The 21,193-nt window shown below is 42.1% G+C and overlaps 1 protein-coding gene and 1 long non-coding RNA gene across 2 annotated transcripts; one reads left to right on the plus strand and one right to left on the minus strand.

Moving 5' to 3' along the window:
• Positions 1 to 6,149: 6,149 nt before the first annotated feature.
• Positions 6,150 to 19,792, plus strand: LOC138976760 (uncharacterized). The gene is made up of 5 exons (XM_070349650.1): positions 6,150 to 7,115; positions 11,644 to 11,730; positions 14,703 to 14,920; positions 17,406 to 17,632; positions 19,047 to 19,792. The coding sequence occupies exons 3-5, from the start codon at positions 14,818 to 14,820 to the stop codon at positions 19,155 to 19,157; spliced, it is 441 nt and encodes a 146-aa protein (XP_070205751.1). The 5' UTR covers positions 6,150 to 7,115; positions 11,644 to 11,730; positions 14,703 to 14,817; the 3' UTR covers positions 19,158 to 19,792.
• On the minus strand, positions 18,930 to 20,542 carry LOC138976763 (uncharacterized). The gene is made up of 2 exons (XR_011459140.1): positions 20,292 to 20,542; positions 18,930 to 19,125 (listed from the first exon to the last, which is right to left on the minus strand). It is a non-coding gene; the product is annotated as an uncharacterized lncRNA (long non-coding RNA).
• Positions 20,543 to 21,193: the final 651 nt, after the last annotated feature.

Here is a 21,193-nt window from a genome sequence, read left to right on the forward strand (position 1 = left end):
GGTGGTGACGAAGCAACAACAACAAGCAACAGAGAGCAGCACTGAGGTACGCAGCTTGCAATTACAAGTCAGCGAACTCGCCATCAAGTCAGCAGAGCTTCGAGCTGCCTTGCACCAACGCCCGCCGGCTGCCTCTCGTCAACAGCAACCATCCGCGAAGCCACGTTGTTGGCTTTGCAACCGCCACGGGCATCTACAGAGCAGGTGCCCTACCAAGCGGCATGGAGGTGAACAACCGCTGTCATGGAGACAGCCCAGTGAGCTACGTGTGGACCAGCAGTCAACATCCATCAAGCAACCGCCCCGCGAGCAGAGCAGTCAGACAGAGGAGGTTGTGACTGCTCAGGAACAGCTGACGTCGAAGCACGAGGCCTCCATTGACAGATTAGAGACCCGACTGAAGAAGGAACTGGAGGCCAAACAACAGTTACAGGATGAACGTTTTCAGAAGGACTTAGAAATACGCCAACTTAGAGAGCGGTTAGTTTTCAAGTGTGAAGAGGTGTCAATTGAGCGGAAAGCAGCAGGACACATTCGCAAAGACCTGGAAGCGTTGTTGCGACAGCAGCTCACAGAGAAAGAGCATCGGCTTGCGACAGCCCCAGTCCCCGTAGAGCTTCACGACGCTGACCCGATAACATTGTGGGATTCTGTGCTCAATTTGTCCTGCCCCTTTACTCCAAGTCCCAGCTAAACCACCCCCTCGTGAACAGTCAGGAAAACAATGTGCTGCTGTCATGTGGGCAATGTGTCATTTGTGAGACTGTTCGTGTTCTGCTAAGAGACTGTGTGTACACTATGAGTATTGATTGCCTGTTGTATTGTGTCTTGTATGAATGGGTTGGGTGACTGTGCGTGTCATCCGTTACCGTTTCTGATTTTATTTGTTGTTTCACTTGAGTGAACTTGTGTTTGATTTATAGATGTCATTTTCAGCTATTCCCGAGGCGCTGTACCTGCGAGGACGCAGTTGGTATAGAGCTGGGGGGGATGTAGTCAAGTGGCGTACACAGTCTTTTTGTGTAATTATCCCCAGCCCGACCCAGTTGCCTCCCCTGTCTATTATCTTCCCCTGACCCAAGTTGTGTCTCCAGCGAGGATTATTGTGTGTCTACTATCGTAGGGTAGACTCTTGACCGGATGCATTTCTAACCTCTTATCCCAGATTTAGGTGGTCGTTATGTAATGTGCCGCCGGACTGTCTGGGTATCGTTGGACGGCGTATTGTCAAGTGGGTGTCATTTCTTTTGACAGGAAACATCATAGAAGAGGTTTTAGTCTCTTACTCCCCCCCCCCCCCCTTCTTTGTAACTGGTTGTAATCTAATGAGCCATATCCGGTGTGCGTAATATTTCCGGTGTGTGACACCTCTGTAACGATTTCTGCCTCTTTAACGATCCCTTTCATTGGGCAGGCATTTTAAGTAGAACGCCCCCCGTTGGCTTACACTAGGTAGCCTCCCTATTGGCTATTGGGAATCGGACGGTGACCAGCCTTTAAAAGACTGACCAGTTAGACTAGAGAGAGAACGCGATTTGTGATATACTGAGCTGTGTGCTGCTCGATTGTGTCGGTCGACTTGTGGTGTTAGATTCCGATACCTGTGCTCTTGTGTTTACGTTTCACTGCGTGTGCTCACTGAGGAGAATCTACACTGCTTTCTGGTGTTAACTTTCTGGTGTTAACTTTCTGGTGTTAACTTTCTGGTGTTAACTTTCTGGTGTTAACTTTCTGGTGTTTGCTTCTGGTGTACGTTAAGTAAAAGTCACGTTATCGCAACCTCTGTCTTGGCGTCTCATTTATGCTTCCTGGCCTATTCCCCCCCCCTTCCACTCCACCCCATCACACTGTTAAGAATAGTTTGCTCGTGTGTGTGTTTGGAGGGAGAGGGGGTGGGGGTGGGGGTGGGGTTGAGCTTTTTAACGCAGGTTTCTTCAACCCATCTTTTTTGCCTGCTTTATTTTCTTTCTTTTTACATGTGGGAGATAAATATTGTTATACATAGACTATTTATCTTTGAATCATATGTACTATGCTGATGTAGGTGTGTGTTACATAATAGACCGATCTCAGAAAAAAAGGTTAGCTGTACCGATCTGAAAGTTCCTGGGTGTGATATCCCCAGACTGTTTTTATTTTTTCCATAATTGTCTTTAATGACATCATACTGTGTGTGTGTTTCTGGAATCTATATATATCTATATATCTATATCTATATACGACTTGTGTGTGTCCGTGTGTCAGTCAGTTCCCGATGCACGGCCAAAGTTCTCGATGGATCTGCTTCAAATTTGGTGGGCATAATCAGGTACACCCCGGACACAACCTGGTCGATGAAAATTTTCAACACGCGTGCTCTCAGCGCGCAGCGCTGAACCGATTTTGGTTTTCCTGTTCGTCTTCCCAGATCCATTCCCAGTAAAGCCTCGGTCATACAGGCGACTCAGTCGTTGCGATTCAGTCTTGCGATTCAGTCTTTGGCCGTAGGCCATTGACCCGTCATTGACCCGTCACACGATGAACGATAGACGAACGACTGGAGAACGATAACTCCACGCGAGCGGGGCGGAAGTGACGTGTCATAGTGAACACGGCAAACGCGCTTTGCGAGAGCAGACGCTAAATGTTCGAACGTTGCTCTACCTTTCTGAAAAATTCCTTTCAGCATTACGCCTTTGCAAGAAATAAAGTTCCCAGACAGCTGCAATTAATGTGTTCCGACCGCTGTACACGCCTAAAACGTCTCCTTTATATCTGAGTAAAAAACTGTTCTTCCAAAAAGTTTTGAATCGACGAAGAGACGCTGTACGCCACTGTCCGCCATTATTTTACGTCACGGCGTCAAGGCCGCAGCAACGCGTTCTGATTGGCTCTGTTGGCAGTCTGCCCCTGCGATTGACCGACGACTGGATCGCAGGAATAGAACATGTTCTAAACCTCAAAGCTACGAGGGAATCGCATGAGACTGAGTCGCAGACTTGTTGTAGCTGTTTTCTACGACTGAGTCGGCTGTGTGAAAGGGTAAATCGCGCGACTCAGTCGCATGTGTGACAGTCCTCTAGCTAACTCTTCTTTATCTTCTCCAGTGTTTTGCGTTTATCTCCCTTCCTTCGTGTGGCGTCAATCCATATTCCCGTTACTATTTTTAGAAGGTCACTGTCCACAACGCTCAATCCATATTCCCGTTACTATTTTTAGAAGTTTTCCTTCGTGTGGCGTCAATCGCGTAGGGTGTGCCACTCATCCGGCGAAGCCGGGTATTCGGCTCTACTTCTTCCCGGCGAAGCGGGTATTCATCTAGTATATCTATATACGACTTGTGTGTGTCTGTGTGTCCGTGTGTCCGTGTCTCAGTTCCCGATGCACGGCCAAAGTTCTCGATGGATCTGCTTCAAATTTGGTGGGCATATTCAGGTACACCCCGGACACAATCTGGTCGATGAAAATTTTCAACACGTGCTCTCCCAGCGCGCAGTGCTGAACTGATTTTGGTTTTAATGTTCATCTTCCCAGATCCATTCCCAGTAACTCTTCCTTATCTTCTCCAGTGTTTTGCGTTTATCTCCCTTCGAGTCCTCCGTGTGGCGTCAATCCATACTCCCGTTACTATTTTTAGAAGTTTTCCTTCGTGTGGTGTCAATCGCGTAGGGTGCGCCACTCACCGTAAACTCACCGGCGACGCCGGCGTAGGGTGCGCCACTCATCCGACGAAGCCGGGTATTCGGTTCTACTTCAGTCTTCCCGGCGAAGCCTGCTACCCGGCGAAGCGGGTATTCACTGTCTAGTCCATAGTATATATGGCCTAGCGACTACGTAGTTTGTAGCGTCTAGCGAGTGGTTTACAAAAGTAAAATTGCTTATTTACATCAATTTGACGTCAGGCTGTATCTAGTATAACATGTCCAAGTAGGATCATGATTACACCGTGAAAAAGGCGCAACTGAAACAGAGACGTGGAGGTTACATGCCGAGTCTCAGTGATTATCAAAAATAATGATCGAAGTTAGCGGATCATGAAAAATGCGAGCTTCAGCGAGCTTTTTCATGACCGCGAACTGAGACCATTATTTTTAAAAATCACTGAGACGAGGTATGTAACCTCTTTATTCCTCCTTTCTTTAGTTATTCAAAGAAAAGAGGAATTTTTGTGCGAAAGTTTGATCGAATCCAAATCACTCAACCAGTCTACCTGCGCTGGCGATTGAACAATGCGCGGTTGTATAGTTCAGGGAAAATCAATCAATTCTGTTAACACTTCTTGTTTCTGTTTGTTTGTTTGCCGGTTTAACGCCCAGCCGACCACGAAGAGCCATATCAGGGCGGTGCTGCTTTGACATATAACGTGCGCCACACACACTTGACAGAAGTCGCAACACAGGCTTCATGTCTCACCCAGTCACATTATTCTGACACCGGACCAACCAGTCCTAGCACTAACCCCATAATGCCAGACGCCAAGCGGAGCAGCCACTAGATTGCCAATTTTAAAGTCTTAGGTATGACCCGGCCGGGGTTCGAACCCACGACCTCCCGATCACGGGGCGGACGCCTTACCACTAGGCCACCGTGCCGGTAACACTTCTTGTCAGTTTCCCTGTTTTGGACTAAAATCAAGTACACAGTTATGTTGTTATTCTGCTGTGCCGGAAAAGGCAGATAGTGTGTGTTCTGGTCATCATGGGACAAGCAGACGAACTTTTGCACCCGTCACGTGTTCCAACGTTAAACTTGAACTGTATGAAGTTCCGTTTTCTGGGGCAAAATAGTGTATGAAACCGCTGTATGTTCTTTAAATTGATGCGATTTGTGCATTTGGTTGCGTGTGATCTGTTTATAAAATGAAATATTGTCCCAAAACTAACCGTCGGATTGCAGTCTCTTGTCCAAGCAATACAAACATACTGGAAATTTGGAAGGGGAACTACTCTTGTCGTACGCGAGTTAGTTGCCTTGGGAGTTTGGGAGTTTGTGTGCACTCATAAGAGATCTAAAGCGAGTTTCTCTGCACTGATCGTTAGATTTGGATTTAGAAAACAACCAAACTGACTCATAGATTTATGATGGAGATTAATGTGTTCAAGCCTGTAGTTGCCAGTTTAAATGCAGTATGTTTGTATTGTTTGGTCTAGAGATGTATATTTCGTACATTGGAGCGTTTGGAACTTTTCAATCGCTAAAGTAGTTCCCTCAAAGTCTAACTCATCAACATGTGAGATATCGAGGATTCAGGCCCGTTGTTGGGTAAGTGATTTTGGTTGTTGGGTAGGGGGGGGGGGGGGGGGGGGGGGCTCAATTCTTTTATTTATTTAACAATTGATTATTCAATTAAATAGTGCATTATTTGTTATATAATACATTAGTTATTATATTATACGTTATTTGCGTGTTTGACCAAAACTATGACATTTTACACAGATCGAGACAGTCATTGTTCTCCGAGACCGCGCTAGCGGTCGAGGTGAACAATGACTGTCGAGATCTGTGTAAAATGTCATATTTTGGTCAAACACGCAAATAACATTTATGTATCGATCGAATTCCTTTCAGGTACTTATGACTTTGTTGTTGTTTTGACGATTGAACGAGCACACACACACATGCATGCAATCCACATGACTGTATGCAATCAAACACATAAGCTTCATATTTGGGCGTTTCAGGTTGACCGAAACTTCAAAGGAACTACAAAACACACGTCATGTACTCACTTTGTTGTTGTTTTGACATTGAACAGCACACACACATGCAATCAAACACATGACGTTTTTGTTTTTTTTGAGTTCCTTTGAAGTTTCGGTCAACCTGAAAAGCCAAATTATAAAGTTTTGTCGGCCTCTGACGTCACATGACTCAAAGAAGGGAAATCCAATCTCCAATCGATACATAATGCAGTATTTGTTAAATAATGCATTATTTATCATAATGCATTATATAACGTCCCGAAACTAATACACACGCAGCTCCGTATGGCTGTGACGAGTACAAGAAGGATTTTTGTCAAATCTCTTCCTAATTTTGTTTTGAAATCGGCTCTATAAACATTATAAACAACATATACATCTGAATTTACCTGTTAGTTGCAAGAATATTGACCACAGGAATTATTTTAACGATTTAAAATGCTTTTTATATTTAGTCAAGTTTTGACTAAATATTTTAACGTAGAGGGGGGAATCGAGACGAGGGTCGTGGTGTGTGTGTGTGTGTGTGTGTGTGTGTGTGTGTGTGTGTGTGTGTCTGTCTGTCTGTCTGTGTGTGTAGAGCGATTCAGACTAAACTACTGGACCGATCTTTATGAAATTTGACATGAGAGTTCCTGGGTATGAAATCCCCGAACGTTTTTTTCATTTTTTTGATAAATGTCTTTGATGACGTCATATCCGGCTTTTCGTGAAAGTTGAGGCGGCACTGTCACGCCCTCATTTTTCAACCAAATTGGTTGACATTTTGGTCAAGTAATCTTCGACGAAGCCCGGGGTTCGGTATTGCATTTCAGCGTGGTGGCTTAAAAATTAATTGATGACTTTGGTCATTAAAAATCGGAAAATTGTAAAAAAAAATAAAAATTTATAAAACGATCCAAATTTACGTTTATCTTATTCTCCATCATTTGCTGATTCCAAAAACATATAAATATGTTATATTCGGATTAAAAACAAGCTCTGAAAATTAAATATATAAAAATTATTATCAAAATTAAATTGTCCAAATCAATTTAAAAACACTTTCATCTTATTCCTTGTCGGTTCCTGATTCCAAAAACATATAGATACGATATGTTTGGATTAAAAACACGCTCAGAAAGTTAAAACAAAGAGAGGTACAGAAAAGCGTGCTATCCTTCTTAGCGCAACTACTACCCCGCTCTTCTTGTCAATTTCACTGCCTTTGCCATGAGCGGTGGCCTGACGATGCTACGAGTAAAATGGCATTGCGTTCAGTTTCATTCTGTGAGTTCGACAGCTACTTGACTAAATATTGTATTTTCGCCTTACGCGACTTGTTTATCGAGTACTTTTGACGGGACACTTGTTTGTTTTTCCAAAATGGCCGCCAGCTTTCACTTCAATTGACGAGGGGATTTCTCTTAAAGTTCAACCGCCAACGTTTAGAAGGTAGGTGAACATTATTCATTTTAATCGTTATTGTTTCATCAATGTGTTGTTGACAGAAAGATCACAGCTGTCTGTTTAGTCAACTGTCAGCTGGAGGAGAATATATGTTGCGATCTGACTTCTGAGATACTCAGATAGTCGTTCAATGCACAGGCGGTCGGTCGTATGTATTATTAATATTAGTTATTTCTAATATGCTGACTGTTAGAAATATGATAACACTTTTTTAACAGACATGTCTCGTAAATGATATCCAAATTAGCCGATATAATTATGTATGTTACAGGGATTGGCTTGGGTTTTGTCCACTAGAGGTCCATTGACTGACTCAGCCATGAAATGAATCAATCAGTCATTTTGCACACCAATCAGCCGTCTGTTATAGGGATTGGCTTGGGGTTTGTCCACAAGAGGTCCATTGACTGACTCAGCCATAAAATGAATCAATCAGTCATTTTGCACACCAATCAGCCGTCGCGATATAACCTTCATGGTTGAAAACGACGTTAAACACCAAATAAAGAAAGAAAAGAAAGAACACCAATCAGTCAAGAAAAAAACCTGCCCTTCCACAACGGGACTGTCGCGATTGTGCATTACGGCAGTGAGGAGAAACTTCTGAAAGTTGTTTACAATGTACAAATGAGAGGAAAATTAAATTAATTTCTTAATTTTCTTGTTTATTTTCCAATGGACGTCTTACATGAAGAGGAATAAAAAAGGTTTGAGGACACAGTAACCATATTTATTTCAATTAAGTGAGGAAGGGGAAAAAAAAAGAAGACGGCAGACAGAAATAAGACGAGCTGACCGACTCCGCTGCATATATATATATATATATGATATCTCTATCGGTCAGTTGATGGATTGAGACCCATGTGTGTTGGTTGTTTCCGAATGTAACACGGCAAAAGACCGATGACCGACGCCAAAGCCAATCTCTGATGTTACTAAGTTACAAAAAAGTGTATTCTCACTCTCAGGGCTCTAATTTCTAACACACTCAATGACTCATGGCTATTCGCACTCAGAGTGTTACAGAGGTCAGAATCTTGCATACACTCAGTTAACTTCAGGTCGCGAAGCAAATTTGCCATTTGTTCAGGTCGCGAAGCGAATTTGCCATTCTACACCACTTTGCGATAGGAATACAGTTGATTAAGATTAAGACGTACACGTACAAAGAAACGAAAACAATAAGATGCTGCACGGCCTTTGCTGTAACGTAGATTAAATTTTCGGGGTGTACTGAAAAGACCAAACAATGAACCTCATAGTCATAAACACTTGGAGTGTCATTCGACGCCATTTTGCGAAGGTACGCTTCACTTTCGACTCATGGTATCAAGTACGCTGGGAACAAACACAGACAAATACAAACACACACGAAACTGATGCTTCACGGCAGTTTATTGTCGGAGTTTGGAACACACTCGGAGTGTGTCGACCTAGAATTTAGAAACAGTTGTATACTATGTGAATGTACATTATTTGCCAACCCTCGAGACTCTAAAAAAGATAGCAGAAGTCCATACGTCAGACTGATTGGCTCACATAAGTGTAGCCTATGCGATCGTAACTTTATCTGTCTGTGCGTGTGCGTATGTGTGTGTGTGTGTTTGTGCGTGTGTATGTCTGTGGTAGAAACTTTAACATTTCGTCATTTGAAGACGTCACATTATGGCGTAAGAGGGTTAGACGTCACGCGAAGGAATTACTGAAAGTCTCGGTTTTGAGCGGGCCGAGACTAGTTGGAAGGCAACAGTTATCTTTTTCTTTTCATGTCTTGGCGTCTCAAATCTTATTAGTCAGAAAGCGCATGCACGTAGTCTCGACCAGCGCGTGGTGTGCTTCTTTCTGAGTACTTTACGTCACAAATTGTACTTTACGTACTTGATAATGACGTAAGTTAATTGTATGTGTTCGTTGACTGAGCACGGCCTGGACCAGTTGGCGTGAGCGCTGGGATTTCGAGTTTCATTCGACATGTCAATGCATCGCAGTATGAAATAATACAGGTAGGAGGTTAGTTCTTGTACTTTGGGTCAACCAAAGTCGATAAATGCATTCTTCACTATGGTATTGAGTCTGATTTCGTCGTCCATCTTGAATCGAAAAGCACTCTTCTTACAAAAAAACCCAACTTCGTTGCGAGCTACGGCGAAGCTTCGCATGTCAAAACTTGAGAAGCGATGTTGGGGTCAAAGTACCACGCCGTAGCTGTGGGTTTTTGGTATTAAGACTTTGCGAAGCTTCGTGTAGTGAGTTTGTGTTACTGTTTGTCTATTTCTTACGTGAGCCTTGAAGGTTATTTTTTTTTTCTTTGATTTTTATGATTTTTCTTTGATTTTTCTTGATTTTTTTTGGATTTTTTTTTATCAAAGAAAAAAAGCCAGAGGCTCGTGTCTCCCGATGATATTCATCCGCTGGGTCTTGACTGAAATACAAGCCATATAAAAAACCACTCGTGTTGTAACCTATATATATATATACTGTATTTGACGGACTACAAGCCGCGACTTTTAAAAAAAAATCGCATTGCGGCTTATAAAAAGATGCGGCTAAAACGTTACCTAAACTTGAATAGCATTCACCTAATGGAAGTCGCCGCGGATTTTCATTTCGCTCGATTAGTGATTACCGGTATTTTATTAGCTCTCTACTCAAGACTCGGCGCTTTTCTCTTTCTTTCGCGAATCTTTGTTTGTCAACAAGTCGTCGTCGTGACAAGATAGCGTACAGAGAAACACCGGATGTATCAGGATCTCGCGCGCACGAGATTTCGTTTTTTTGTGTCTCGCGATATTTGGAGGAGCGAGAGCCGCCATGTTGTGTTTTCGTCTGCTCGAAATGTGCGCAAAAGTCGTAAATCATCCCAAAAAAGCTTATTCCGGGCGGGACTACATGTGTGTGTTGGTTACAAATTGTGTGTATGATCTTTTTCTTCAAACTTTTTCACTTTTCTTTTTTGTTTCACTTGTTTATTCTCGGAGCAGATTTCGCCAAATACTGTACTTTCGTTTGCCTGGTTGTTTTGATTGATTGACACGATCTGATTATATTTTTTTCGACGGCGGCTAATATAGTGACGCGGCCTATACGTGGCTCGTCCCATTTTTTTGTTAAAAGTCGGGGGTGCGGCTTATAAAACGGTGCTTTTTGTAATCTGTCAAATACGGTATATAAAAATTTATAATGAGAGCGCTGCTAAAAATGCCAAAATGTGCACTCGATCGCTTGTACTTTTAAAGAAAAGTTAAATATAGAATAACGTCAAGAGCGAGAATGCATAGAAATTACGTCATGAGCAAGGGTGATCATCCTTTACTCTGTGTGTCTCCACCGCCTACATTCCAACGTGGAATTTTGAAAGCAGGGAGCACACTAGAGGTAATGGAAGAAGTGGGGGGAGGGGGTAAGAGCTACTTTAAAACAGAAGCACACACAAATAAGAGGGGGTATCTCATTCTCACAAAATAGACCTCCTTAGTTTTCCACCCCCTTGGAGATGCACAGTTGATAATGATTTGCTCTGTGGTTCTTGTGGTTGTTGGTTCAAGCCCTGCTTTGGTTTTTCCTTTTATTTGCTCTATTCTACTTTATTCAAAAGCATTTTGGTGATCAAATTCAGATCAGTGCAACAACAAAGCTAGTCAGTCACGAGTCACTGCAGCTGTTCGTCCGCGAACTTAGCAATGTGTCCCGAGGTTAGAGGCAGCATAAGTTTAAACGAAATTTGTTTGTTTGTTTGTTTGTTTGTTTGCTTAACGCCCAGCCGACCACGAAGGGCCATATCAGGGCGGTGCTGCTTTGACATATAACGTGCGCCACACACAAGACAGAAGTCGCAGCACAGGCTTCATGTCTCACCCAGTCACATTATTCTGACACCGGACCAACCAGTCCCAGCACTAACCCCATAATGCCATACACCAGGCTGAGCAGCCACTAGATTGCCAATTTTAAAGTCTTAGGTATGACCCGGCCGGGGTTTGAACCCACGACCTCCCGATCACGGGGCGGGCGCCTTACCACTAGGCCAACCGTGCCGGTTTTAAACGAAATGCAGTACACAAATTAACATGGAAACAAACAAAAAACACCAAATTGTGTTTGGCAAAACATAAACCTGCTTCGCATCAAGTTTATTTGACCTGTGTCTCTGCTTCAACAGAATCTTTGAGACCTGCGAACCGATCTCTCGCTACAGTCAGTCGCGCTCATCAGTGACTCAGGCTGTTGCCGAAATTCAAGTCTTTCTGAGTCTAAAACTGATCTCCATTAATATTTCTCCAATCTGTATAGCAAAGACCACAGTTAAATCTTTTAATAAAATGAACGAATCGGTCCTAAAAAAAAATAAAGGTAGCTTTTGGAGGGTGTCGGTTCCCGAGCCTGCGGGCTCAAGAACAGACTCGCTGGTGCTTGAGCCACAAGGCTTGGGAACCCACTCATTGGTTTTCCGGCCATGGCCTAAAGTTAAACATACAGTACATGTATTTAAATAAATTGTTTCATTCTATTTCAGTGGCAAAGCAAAAAAAGTGGTAGCCAGCGATAGAGACTGACAACTGAGGGCTTCAACTTGTTCAAGTTCAAGACAGCTTGAATGCAGGTAGGCAGCTAAGAAGCTCTCTTCTTGTTCCATATAATGACAGCAGCAATTCCCTGTGCATTCAAGACATAACATTAATAACATTAACAAAAGCCATACCTACTCATGCATGGAGTTATCTTTTGTTGTTTGTACTTCAGGCTAGCTTTCTGAATAGACAATCAGCTGTACATATAGTCAGTCAAGGTTGTTTTTTTTTATTTTTTTTTACTTTCCTTTTCAGTCACTGTAGATGGGGTGTTGCAGGTAGCTCTGTTTCCTCCTTGGGGATGAAGCTACCAGGGGAAGGGATTGTGTTGGAGGTGCGGGTAGAGGGGTAGCCCTCCCGGTGCTCCCCCTTGGACCTCCCTAGTCTAGGACCCTGGGTCTTCGCGAGGTGGCCATTGTGGCGTAATCCCTCCGGACTAGCATAACGTTTCCCTATCCCAAGACCGACCGTGCGTGGTCTATGACCACATCCTCTACGAGGTGACCCTATCAACTAGGCAGCGCAAGCCCCTAGGCGAAACACGGCGGATCTAGAGGAGAGAACCTCGATAAAAAATTTGAGCTGCCATGAAGACGGAGCATGTTGGCTGAGGACAGCGGGCAGACCTCCTGTGCCGACACCCATCTACAGGAGAAAACCAGGCATGCACGCATCAAACCCAACATGGAAATACCGTCACTGTAGGGTTAATAACTTAATGTGTATCTGCTGTGCTGAAAAGTGGGCATACAGAATTTTGATTTGGAATCTAGACGGGGTACTTTAAAAAAAAAAGTATAATACTTTGCTAATACATGTATTTTGTTAGAGTGTTTTGAAACGCTTGAAGTGTGAACAATTAGAAAAATCTACCGGACTGACTTTATGATACAGAATTTTGAATATGATGACATTGTCATTGATATGCCAAGAATCGAATAAACAAGGATTGGTGGATGGGGTATCTGATTGATCAATTTGAATCACAGGAAGTATAATACTATAATAATTGTAATTTGTGTGTGCTTCTGTTTTAAATTAGCTCTATTACATTCTTGAACCCACATTCGTGTGTTGTGGTGTGTTAATCAATGTAATGTGAGAGTTACATAAAGTGAAATTGTTGAAAGATTCCACAACTGCGTATGACTCTTTGAAACTATTTCACTTTATGAATTATATTTCACTCTCTGATCATTGCATCATGTGACTCTAGAAAATCAAACGTTCATACCACTCCGTTCTCTCACAGTCACACTCTCTCACAGTCACACTCTCTCACAGTCACACTCTCACAGTCACACCCTCTCACAGTCACACTCTCACAGTCACACTCTCTCACAGTCACATTCTCACAGTCACACTCTCACAGTCACACTCTCTTACAGTCACACTCTCATAGTCACATTCTCACAGTCACACTCTCTCACAATCACACTCTCTCACAGTCACACTCTCACAGTCACACTCTCTCACAGTCACACTCTCTCACAGTCACAGACTCACAGTCACACTCTCTCACAGTCACACTCTCTCACAGTCACACTCTCTCACAGTCACACTCTCTTACAGTCACACTCTCTCACAGTCACATTCTCACAGTCACACTCTCACAGTCACATTCTCGCAGTCACATTCTCACAGTCACACTCTCTCACAGTCACACTCTCTCACAGTCGCACTTTCTCACAGTCGCACTTTCTCACAGTCGCACTCTCTCACAGTCACACTCTCACAGTCACACTCTCTCACAGTCACATTCTCACAGTCGCACTCTCTCACAGTCACACTCTCTCACAGTCACATTCTCACAGTCGCACTCTCTAACAGTCCGCTCTCCCAAATCAACTGCCATGTGTCTCTCAGCCGCACGGAGCTTGGAGCTATAAATAACACAGTGCTCAAGGCACACAACTCCAACAGAGGTGCTGTGACAAGGGGACCTACTGTGTGACCCAGCTTGTCACGGTAATCTCTGGCCTTGCTGCACGACGGCTGCTGCGACTTTGCCGCAAGCTTTGATGCAATGCTTTTTGACTCACATGCGAAGCAAAAGTGAGTCTATGTACTCACCCGAGTCGTCCGTCCGTCCGTCCCCCCCGTCCGTCGGGACGTCCGTCGGGACGTCCGTCCGGAAAACTTTAACGTTGGATATTTCTTGGACACTATTCAGTCTATCAGTACCAAATTTGGCAAGATGGTGTATGATGACAAGGCCCCAAAAAACATACATAGCATCTTGACCTTGCTTCAAGGTCAAGGTCGCAGGGGCCATAAATGTTGTATAAAAAACAGCTATTTTTCACATTTTTCCCATTTTCTCTGAAGTTTTTGAGATTGAATACCTCACCTATATATGATATATAGGGCAAAGTAAGCCCCATCTTTTGATACCAGTTTGGTTTACCTTGCTTCAAGGTCAAGGTCACAGGAGCTCTTCAAAGTTGGATTGTATACATATTTTGAAGTGACCTTGACCCTGAACTATGGAAGATAACGGTTTCAAACTTAAAAATTATGTGGGGCACATGTTATGCGTTCATCATGAGACACATTTGGTCACATATGATCAAGGTCAAGGTCACTTTGACCCTTATGAAATGTGACCAAAATAAGGTAGTGAACCACTAAAAGTGACCATATCTCATGGTAGAAAGAGCCAATAAGCACCATTGTACTTCCTATGTCTTGAATTAACAGCTTTGTGTTGCATGACCTTGGATGACCAAGGTCACATGTATTTTGATTGATTGATTGATTGATTGATTGTATTTTGGTAGGAAAAATGTGTAAAGCAGTTCTTAGTGTATGATGTCATTGCTAGGTTTAGTTATTTGACCTTGACCCTGAAGGTCAAGGTCATGTAAAGGTCAAGGTCAAGCATGTGAGTCGTATGGGCTTTGCCCTTCTTGTTTTTTAATCATCATGACGTTGCAGTCTGACCCGCTTTTCTGTAAATGTTGATTCTGACCATCTTGTTTTTTTGTGGTTTATTTTGTCACAGCAGTGCCTTGAACAGTGAACAGCCAGGGATCATCAACACCTTGAACAGTGAACAGCCAGGGATCATTAACACCTTGAACAGTGAACAGCCAGTGACCGGGGCTACTCTCAACAGCATGGAGGAAGGAGACACAGCAGTTCTGCCAGACATTAAGATAGAGATTGATGTGGCTGAAGACACGCTGCATTGTTGGCACAGGACTGAACCACTTCAATACGGTAAGGCCAATAAAATACATCACATGTGAAAAAGAAAAAGTGTGCAAAATGTGCAGAATGCTTGTTTTTATTGCCTTACATAATTAATCTGTGAGTCTCAGAAATGAGTATAAGTGTTCGGTGATCTCCCGACATGACCCAATACTGGTTGACCATTGTTGAATATCAAGTTCACAACCCCCTGCGGGTTAGGCCCCCCCCAAAAATTGTCTGATTCTGGTCACCCGACCGACCCTAAATTTCGGCGCCGACCCTAAACTTTTTTTTTCCAAACTCAAATTTTTTTTTTTTTTTGGGGGGGTGGTAAAGGACAGGGTGAGAAAATGAACAACAAAAACGTGTGAAAACGAAAGTCCGCTGACGATTTGTAAATGTGTTGAGTGTCTTGTCTCTATGTATAGTGAATCCAGTCTCTTTGCGCGATTTTTAAAGTTAGTTTTATTGGTCTACATTTGGGGTAAAAAAAAAAATAAAAAAAAAATCCCCTACCTACCGACCCTATTTTTTTTAGCCATGTTACCAGAAACAGACAATTTTTTTGGGGGGGGCCTTAGGGGGAGTCCCATATTGGTTGGGACGAGAAAGAATTTACCCGATGCTACCCAGCATGTCGTAAGAGGCGACTAACGGTTCTGTTTTTTCTTTTACCCTTGTTAAGTGTTTCTTGTATAGAATATAGTCAATGTTTGTAAAGATTTTAGTCAAGCAGTATGTAAGAAATGTTAAGTCCTTTGTACTGGAAACTTGCATTCTCCCAGTAAGGTCATATATTGTACTACATTGCAAGCCCCTGGAGCAATTTTTTGATTAGTGCTTTTGTGAACAAGAAACAATTAACAAGTGGCTCTATCCCATCTCCCCCCTTTTCCCTATCCCATCTCCCCCCCCTTTCACCGTCGCGATATAACCTTGAATGGTTGAAAACGAGGTTAAACACCAAATAAAGAAAGAAAGATCAAGTTCACAGCAGGGTCATGTTCAGGTCATAAAAATGTAACTTTGAGATATTTTTTCAATGTATATATACACATGTAGCAATAGCTTTGTTACTTTGTTTACTTCCAGGCATGAGCATCTCCCATCATTGCACAAGTATAGTTGACCCTGGACAAATTTCAGGGGTCACAGAAGGGTTGTGTTTGTGTAAATATAAGATGGAAAATTATCAATTTCTTTAACGTTTTTGAAATGCATGCATTGACTCGGCTGTCAGCGAAGAGATGGGTCCATTTACTTGAAAATAGGTAGAGAGGGTAGAATTGAGTTCGCCGCGAACAGTTCGCCGCAAACATAGCGTTGCCTACAACATGAAAACTTTTTGTCTCTTCGCGAACAGAGCGTCAGCTCTATGCAACGCACCTCACGACCCTCGTCTCGATTACCCCCTCTACGTTAAAACGTTTAGTCAAAACTTGACTAAATGTAAAAATGAAATGCAGTGCGTTCAGTATCATTCTTTTAGTTTGACAGTTTGATTAAAGGGATAGTATCCGCCGGGAAAAGGCCTTCAGATCACTTTCAAAGCTTCACCATAAGATTCTATGTTACAAATAATGCTACCATCCACGAGGAATAACTTTACTTTGCAAATTCAACAGTTTTGATAGCTAATTAACTGTCGTAAAAGAATCCAAGGAAAGAGCACTCTTGTAATGGTTGGGTGATTTCCCTTTGTCCAATTTGTCACAACAATCAAAATGGCGTCTCTCGGCGATTATTTTAGTCTGACAAGGTGAGTGTTACAAAGTAAACGTTATCTGACAGAAAATAATGCTTTCAATGAGACAGTCAGTATCTGTTTACAAGTTGCTCTGTGCAGGACTGCAAAGCCTGAATCGATCATGCGAGTCAAATAGCTCTGGTGCACTCCGAATCATTCGCCTTGATACAGATCATTCAGTACTGGTAGTACTTAGTCCGATTATCTTGGACATGTTTGTTGCCTGTTGGTGATCCTTTCAAATATATGTCTCTGAAGTTGCACTTTTACTCCCTTACGTATATGCATTGTCATGTCACTGATCGATCACTTCGAACAGTAAATGTGCGTTTTGCGTGCAAGACGGAGTTCGAAGCAGTATTTCACCGAACATGAGAGAGCTCTGAAAATCGTGTTTATTCTCAGAATAGTAACCCAAAAGAGAAGACATACTTATCCCACTGAACAGTGTCGAGGAAATCATTGTCTTGTGCATTTGTTATGTGTGTGTGTGTGTGTGTGTGTGTGTGTGTGTGTGTGTGTGTGTGTGTGTGTGTGTGTGTGCCTGTGTGTTTGTGTGTTCTCAGACTTGTGTATGCATGATCACTGTGTGTGTGTGTGTGTGCGCGTGTGTGTGTGTGCGCACGCAGGGGAGTATATATATGTCAAACTCAAGTGAGCTTTTCTTGAAGTTGATGATGATTGAAGTTTGATACAATAACTCATTAACTGTAAGGTGGATTGATGAATAGTGTATCCTTTTCATGAATTTGTCTTTATTTCCAGGCTATGGAAGTTTCATGTTCAAAACAACAACAGAGCTGCCCCTGCAAGAGAAAAGGTGCGGAGGCAGGATAGTGAGAGGAATTAGCAGTCTCTATGTGTGGGCAGATGAAGAGGAAAGGACTGGTCTAAGTCCTCTCAAACTGAAATTGGTTTGCTGGGGAAGAAGGCTGATCCAAAAAACAACACCGCCCTCCAAGTCCAACCCTCCTCTAAACTCAATAATTCCAGTAAGTACCTTTTTATTCTGCAAGATTTGTTAGGTGGATGACTTTGTTGCAGGGTATATTAAATAATGACAAAAAGTGAGGTTTGCAGGTCTCAGTCGCAAATTATATTACTGGCGCCTATTGTTTTTTGCTATTCTAGTGAATGTGTATACATATATTTATTTCCTATTTTCAGAAGATAATGACAAATAATTAAAATTTTGTGCACTTAAATGTCACTACACACAACCTTTTAGTGTCTCATAAAGGGAAATACAAATGAACAGTCCCCACAATTGGGGTGCTGTACCATGAAACCCCTCTTTTAAAAACCTTTACAATTCAAGATCTCCCCTATTTCAAGACCTTGGGTTTCAGATGTTTAGGTCATAACCTCTGCAAATGTACCTTCATTGTAAGACTTCTTGCTTTTTAAGACCTTATTTTCTCAGATTTTGGGGGGTCGTAAAAGGGGGTTCCACTGTATTCTAAAATATGAATTCTTGTTTACTGTTTAAACTACACCCATTTGCTCTTTGTAAATGAAGGATATTTTTCAGATTGATTATTTCTGCCTCCATACTGATCTTTATAATATATGACACATTGGCGAGCAGATTCCATGATCATGCTAAAAATGTAGGAAGTCATAATTATGATGTTTAGGTTTTAGAATTGTGTATGCCTTGCAGTTCAAATTCATGTCTGCCTTCCTGTTCAATTGTTTAAAAATAAAGACAATCCCTGAGACACATTTTCCAACCACATCGGCACATGTCACACAGCAGTTCTGCTTGAAACATCAGAATCGAATAGTATACCAAACAGGCCTTTATGCAGTTTAGCACTTGACTACTGCTGCTTCAATACCACTTGTGCAGAAAAAAATTAGAGATACAGTGGAGCCCTTCTTTTAAGATATTACAAACTCAATTAAAGATCAAAACTTGACTAAATGTAAAAAGCAATTATTATGTGTTAGAATGGAGGTTATAAACAGAAATCTGAGAAAGTAATGTCTTAAAAGACAAATGTTTAGAAAAAAAGGGGGGGGGGGGGGGGGGGCAAACTTAGGTTTTACTGTTCAATGCATGGGTAAACTGGGCATTCATTCCAAGTACCTAAAGATGTGTAACTGGCACTTTTGCTCATCGGTAGTACTGGAACACATTTTTACACAGTGCCACGGGTCAGTGTGTCAGAATGCCTCTGGAAAGCCTATGCCTACAAGTAAATCCCCCCCCCCCCCCACCACCACACACACACACCTTTTACTCACACCTGCACCCTATTACATAGATGAATAGATTACAAATACTATTCTTTTACTTTTTATTTTCACACTTTTTCTTGCATTTGGTTCATGTTTATTATTTGAAGTTTGATTCTGAATCAAGCGTCTTTAGTGATGGATGGTTTTCTGTGTATGCTCCAGGACTTCAAGGCACTGGTGCTTGATGACAGCAGGCTCCCACTGGCCCACACACAGCGAAGAGATTGGAGATGCCCTCACCCTGGAAGAAGAAGAGGATGGGAATATCAATAAAACAAAACGATACGCAACATTCACACAGCTTGCATTGTGGACATACATATTTGGCTATTTGGGTGAAGGTGTAAGAGTCGCCATACATGTGCAGTTGCTGTGTATGGGTCATAGGAATGACAATTTAGATCCAACTGGCCAGAACACTGACTTTCGTCCTAGTCGCCTGTATTGAAGTACATTGTGGTGTTATATGAAGTACATTTCGTTGGGGGTTGGTGTAACCATACTCTGTATTTAGCACCGTTCTGAATTTGTGTATGTTTTATCTCTCAAAGCACATTGTTTTTTGCTTTTTTTATGTACCTTAAACTACCTTTTCAGCACCCGCAGTACCTAGTTAACGCCCATCCTCCAACATTTGGATCAGTGTCGTCAACATATGTTGTGTGTTTTGTGTGTATGTGTGTGTGTGTTTTTTAAATGATGTGCACAGTTCTGCACCCTGTAGTGACATTGTCATTCTAGGGAATGCTGAAAGACAACTATAATGTTTATTTAATACTCTGGTCACTGGAGTATCTGGATAGCCCTGTGAAAAGAAGATGGAGATGAGAGAGCGTCTTCGGAAGTTGAAGAGGTCTGATTTTAGTGATCTAAGGGAGCATGTGAAACGACCAGTGTTTGGTTACGCCATTTCCTATGGATTGGATCAGTATCAATGACTGACTGACTGACTATTCACTTTGTGGTTTTTAGGATGTGTGTTCATTTACTCTCAGTGAATTTTTTGTTGGGTTTTTAGTGTTTTTTTCTTCTGTTTAGACACTTGCATATCAGGCAAAAGATACTTACAGGGTGACTAATTGTGCACAGATACATCTCCTATTAAAATGTTCACACCAAGATACCAAATATCACCATTTCTAACGAGGAACTGATCCTGCACTGGCACAGTACCTAGTAAACGCCCCACCCCCTACTTTGGGCAAAATCTGTGCATAAAGCGGATGGACACTTGAAAGGCAGTTTAAAGTACTAATATTTTTCCTCATTTTAATTTCTAGTCTCAGTATAGTTTCGTGTAGGTATTGGGATAATTGGAGTTACAGGTATTATATATATACATGTGATTTCACTTGCAATTCTTTGCATAAAATAAACTCAAATGAGCAGACATAAAGGTGCACCTACAATTATTGTGACTGTTGCTGTAAAACAATTTCCTTGGTAGATGGAGGGCATTGTGGGGACCAGATGTGTAGACCGTGGGATTAGATAGACTTGGGGGTTCTGGCTTGTAGAAAACTTCCCTGCTGCTCCACCTTTTGGGGACGAACTTTGTGTTCAGTGATGTGTGCATAGGACTTTGCAATGTCAACCTCCACTGCAAACCATCTTTGTATTGTAGACACTATATTGTACCTGCAGAGAAAGATCACTTTTAGCTGTGCAGTGGAACCCTCATTTACAGCCCCCCCCCCCCCCCTCCCCCTTCTTTAAGATCCTGTTTTTTTGGATTTTTTGTTTATCTCTGTAAATTTACTCCCCCTGTTTCAGACGTAGCTGATTTTCTCAGAATTTTACAAGTTCCACTGTAGTATTTCCCTCTGCAGCATTATTGTCAGTCAAAAGGGATACACAATCTGGCACAAAGAACAGCTGACATGAACAATAAAGTCTGGGGAAGGGTACTGAAAGTATCTTGATTAATGCGTTGAATTGACAGGTCTAGTAAACCTTGTGCAGAACAAATATGTATTGAAGAGTGCTCGTTGACATGTTGCAGCAAGCCAAGCCATAATTATACCCTGTTGAAGTAATATAAATCATGGGTGTGGGTTATATTAATTCACATCTTTTATATGATTGAAATGCAGAATTCTAAGACTTGTTTCTGAAAATGTGTACATTTGCATTTAAGATCTTAGTTTATTGATAATAATTGACTTTTGGTCAAGTTGTAACCACGAGTTTTGTAGCAAAGGTGCAATGATAAAAATAGACAGAAGATAATCAGATAATAAGACACTGGGCTGCAAATTGCTTTCAATTGTCATTGTATTTATCTGTAAAATCATCATGATTTCCATGGC

This window comes from Littorina saxatilis, linkage group LG9 (genome assembly GCF_037325665.1).
Source record: "Littorina saxatilis isolate snail1 linkage group LG9, US_GU_Lsax_2.0, whole genome shotgun sequence".
Lineage (NCBI taxonomy): Eukaryota > Metazoa > Mollusca > Gastropoda > Littorinimorpha > Littorinidae > Littorina > Littorina saxatilis.